Raw genomic sequence first — 4,964 nt, 5'->3', positions numbered from 1 at the left:
TATTGTTTTCCATAACAATGGTCGCTGCGGCAACGGGCGGCCGTGTTTTAGGGGCCCAGTAGAGAGGTGCCATGTGTGTCTTCCCTCAACAGTTAGCATCGTACGCTAACGTTTTTAGAACATTGCATAATGAGCAGAGAGCTCTGGATAGGCCCTGGTCCTGTCTTTGCTCAGCCAACGGCTTGCACTCTGCATGGGTTTTAGCACTGTTACAGCCTGGAGTTTGTGTGTGTGTGTGTGTGTTAAGAGAGATGCTAAAAAAGGAGAGAATACACACCTCTTCTCCACACAGAGTGTGTGTGCGTCTCTGTGTGTGTGTGCGTCTGTGTGTGTGAGAAACCGGGTGCCCTTCTCCGTTGTGTGTGTGTGTGTGTGAGTGTGTGCTGACCCGTGTCCCCTCTCTGCTCCTGCAGGACCCCTTCCTGGCGGAGATGCTGCAGAACCATAAGGACCAGCTGGTGGGCTACCACGAGCACGACTCGCTGCTGGACCACAAGGAGGAGGAGGCCCTCAGCGAGGAGGAACGCAAGGCAGCCTGGGCAGAGTACGAGGCTGAGAAGAAGGTACTCACACACACTCACTCACTCGCTCTTTGGGCGTCTGGCACAAGCATGCAGACACTCTTTTTAACACACACACACACACATTCAGTCACTTACAGACTCTCTCTCACTCTTTCTTTCCCTCTTTCTTTCTCTTTCCTACTCCCTCTCTCTCTCTCTCTCTCTCTCTCCCTCTCCCTCTCCCTCTCTCTCTCTCTCTCTATCTCTCTCTCTATCTATCTATCTATCTGTATCTGTATCTGACATAAACATAAACAGCACCACTCTGACAGCCTGCCATACACAGGCACAATCCCTTAAACAAGTCTCACTCTGTTGTCCAATCTATTCTCTTGATTCTCTTGGCTTTGCATTTATGTCATATACAAACGTTCAAATACAAATTCCGTTGAATTATTGTGTTTAGTCCGACTAAACCAGACTTGAAAAATACATGTAAACACACACACGTCAGAAATCGCACTGAATTGATTTTTTTCAAAGTTGAACTAACACACTCGGATGATGCAGTTGAGAGTCAAATTACTCTTGCGTTTATACGTTCAAATGGACCCAAAGTTGGCTAGGTGCTATGTGCATGCTCCACAATTCTCTCCCCTGGCTTTGACTAGTAAGTAACAGAAGCGTAAGCCTAAGGAAAACACCATCATCTCAAGGGATAGCATGGAACTGACTTGCCACCAGCTAAATTGTTTGTCAATTGTTTTGGCGTCTGTGACGTAACGGGTCACTCGGAAAAGCCCGATACTCACAAGCTGAGAGGGGGGTGTATCGTAGCGCAGTCGGACATACTTCGGTCAATAAATCGATTCGCCTGCAGTGCTTGTATGCTGGGACAAAGACAGTAGTCCAATTAAATGGCCTAGTGGGCCTATAACTGTAGCTGGATGCAGCTGCATGTAAACGTACTGATTGTAGCAGAATGCAGATGAGGTGCCATTTGCTGGAGGAGCAGAAACGGCACAGAAGGTCGAAAAAAAAACTGCTGGAAAAAAAAAATACTTTAGTGGCCCTCCTTGTTCTTTGATACCTCCAAGTTTTTGACCTTCAGAAAACGTCAAGCAGCAAGCACTGGAAACTCTTGGATCAGTGTCAGCAGACAAGCCAGGGGATTTTCTCAGCATATCAGTACGCTCTCTCTCTCTCTCTCTCTCTCTCTCTCTCTCTCTCTCTCTCATCTCTCTCTCTCTCTCTTCTCTCTCTCCTCTCTCTCCTCCCTCCTCCCCTCCCCCCCGCCCCCCCCCCCCTCTCTCTCTCTATTCCCTGGTTCTGTGGATGTGGTCTCTCGGCTGTCGGACCCTCAGAGTTTGGACGACCCGCCGCCAGGAATCGGTAGCTCTTAGATGTGTTACACAAGCGCAGAACTCCGAGTTAACTGACCCCACACACACACACATACACACGCACACACACACACACACCCATCCCCCCTCCCCCTCCTACCCTCCTTGACCGACCGGTCTGTCATCAGTACATTTGTTAGAGCTGCAGCAAGCTGTTGCCGGCGCCTTCACACAACCTTTGGGGGTAAGCCTCATCTTAGAACAGTCTGTAACCATTTAGATAGACAGACACACACACACACACACAGACAGAAAGACAGAAAGCTAATTTTACACCCACCAAGTGACTGGGTCAATGTCTGGGTTGTAACCCACTGAGAGTGTTTGCCTTGTTTTTGCTTTGGGGTCGTTGTTTGGGGGTACCGGTGCCAGCCAGGTGCCACCAGGGCTCGTCCGAGCGCAGCTGGAAGCCTTTTGCAGCTGGGTGCCTATAGATGTCTCTTATAGGGCGGTGTGCGAGCAGGTCAGGGAGGGACTGGACGCGGTCATTTACACGCCAGATTGATCCAAGTAATCTATCAGCCTGGGTCTCCAGAGGCGGCGATCTAATAAATGCGTTTTGGACGCTTGGGTGTTTGGTGGTGCCGGGCGTGCGAGACTACGAGACGATCTGGGTTCACGTTAGTTCGCCACGCGGCCTCACACGTCCTCCTAGCTGTGCCTGCAATCCAGAGCGTTGTCAGAGAGCGAGAGAGAAGGAATGGGGGACAGGGAGAGAAACAAAAAGACTGACTCTCAGAGAGAGAGAGAGAGAGAGATTGGGTTGTGTTAGCAGCTAATTAATGGAGTTTATGTGGAGCGGAGTGAGTGCTTGTGGCCTGGGACCTGCGCTGGCCTGGTGTAGCTGTGGTGCTACAGTCCACTCGTCTGCTGGACCTGGTGTGGTCTGTAGTGGTCTGCTAGACCTGGTGTGGTCTGTAGTGGTCTGCTGGACCTGGTGTCGTGTAGTGGTCTGCTGGACCTGGTGTGGTGTAGTGGTCTGCTGGACCTGGTGTGGTCTGTAGTGGTCTAGTGGACCTGGTGTGGTGTAGTGGTCTGTAGTGGTCTGCTGGACCTGGTGTGGTCTGTAGTGGTCTGCTGGACCTGGTGTGGTCTGTAGTGGTCTTCTGGACCTGGTGTGGTGTAGTGGTCTGCTGGACCTGGTGTGGTGTAGTGGTCTGTAGTGTTCTGCTGGACCTGGTGTGGTCTGCTGGACCTGGTGTGGTGTAGTGGTCTGTAGTGGTCTTCTGGACCTGGTGTGGTGTAGTGGTCTGCTGGACCTGGTGTGGTGTAGTGGTCTGTAGTGGTCTGCTGGACCTGGTGTGGTCTGTAGTGGTCTGCTGGACCTGGTGTGGTGTAGTGGTCTGCTGGACCTGGTGTGGTGTAGTGGTCTGTAGTGGTCTGCTGGACCTGGTGTGGTGTAGTGGTCTGCTGGACCTGGTGTGGTGTAGTGGTCTGCTGGACCTGGTGTGGTGTAGTGGTCTGTAGTGGTCTGCTGGACCTGGTCGAGTGATGAGCTGTACAACTCCTCTCCTGCTACATTGCTACCTGTGTCCCATCCGCCCACAACAATCTCACTGACACACACATCCATGTACTCCTAGACTCTCACACACAAACACGCATACAGTGCACATTCATGTACAATTAGACATAATTGCACACAGACATACACACGTGGTGTCCAAGACACATGCACAAGCACGTCTGCACCCATTCTGTCATTTTCACAAACCCTGCGCCACACACTCACTCACCCACCCTGACACACACACACACACACACACACACACACACAGACACACACTCTCACCCTGGCACACACACTCTCACCCTGACACACACACACTCACCCTGACACACACACACTCACCCCGACACACACACACTCTCACCCTGACACACACACACACACTCTCACCCTGACACACACACACACACTCTCACCCTGACACACACACACACACTCTCACCCTGACACACACACACACACTCTCACCCTGACACACACACACACACTCTCACCCTGACACACACACACACACTCTCACCCTGACACACACACACACACTCTCACCCTGACACACACACACACACTCTCTCACCCTGACACACACACACACACTCTCACCCCGACACACACACACTCTCACCCCGACACACACACACTCTCACCCCGACACACACACACACACTCTCACCCCGACACACACACACACACTCTCACCCCGACACACACACACACACTCTCACCCTGACACACACACACACACACACACACACACACACACACCCTGACACACACACTCACTCACTCACCCTGACACACACACACTCACCCTGACACACACACACTCACTCTCTCACCCTGACACACACACACACCCTGACACACACACACCCTGACACACACACACCCTGACACACACACACACACCCTGACACACACACACACACCCTGACACACACACACACACCCTGACACACACACACTCACTCTCTCACCCTGACACACACACACTCACTCTCTCACCCTGACACACACACACACACACACACACACACTCTCTCTCTCACCCTGACACACACTCTCTCTCTCACCCTGACACACACACACACTCTCACCCTGACACACACACACACACACACACACACACACACACTCTCACCCTGACACACACACACACACACACACACACACACTCTCACCCTGACACACACACACACACACACACACTCTCACCCTGACACACACACACACACACACACACACACACTCTCACCCTGACACACACACACACACACACACTCTCACCCTGACACACACACACACACACACTCTCACCCTGACACACACACACACACACACACACACACACACACACACACACACACACGCTCACCCTGACACACACACACACACTCTCTCTCTCTCACCCTGACACACACTCTCTCTCTCTCATCCTGACACACACACACACACACACACTCTCACCCTGACACACACACACACACACACACACACACACACACACACACACACACACACTCTCTCTCTCTCACCCTGACACACACTCTC

At 52.1% G+C, this 4,964-nt stretch overlaps 1 protein-coding gene across 6 annotated transcripts in view; it reads left to right on the top strand.

Moving 5' to 3' along the window:
- The window catches only part of atrx (ATRX chromatin remodeler), a 56,129-nt gene that overhangs the window by 44,061 nt on the left and 7,104 nt on the right, over positions 1-4,964 (top strand). For 5 of the 6 annotated variants that reach the window (XM_042073806.1, XM_042073809.1, XM_042073804.1 and 2 more), the window contains one exon: positions 414-563. In XM_042073806.1, coding sequence (XP_041929740.1) covers positions 414-563 — 150 coding nt within the window. Of the gene's footprint in view, positions 1-413; positions 564-4,964 lie in introns of those variants that run through there. The other variant, XM_042073808.1, reaches the window with a different exon arrangement.

The sequence above is a fragment of the Alosa sapidissima genome, chromosome 20 (genome assembly GCF_018492685.1).
Source record: "Alosa sapidissima isolate fAloSap1 chromosome 20, fAloSap1.pri, whole genome shotgun sequence".
Classification (NCBI taxonomy): Eukaryota; Metazoa; Chordata; class Actinopteri; order Clupeiformes; family Clupeidae; genus Alosa; species Alosa sapidissima.
This window is presented reverse-complemented; position numbering and strand designations above follow the sequence as displayed.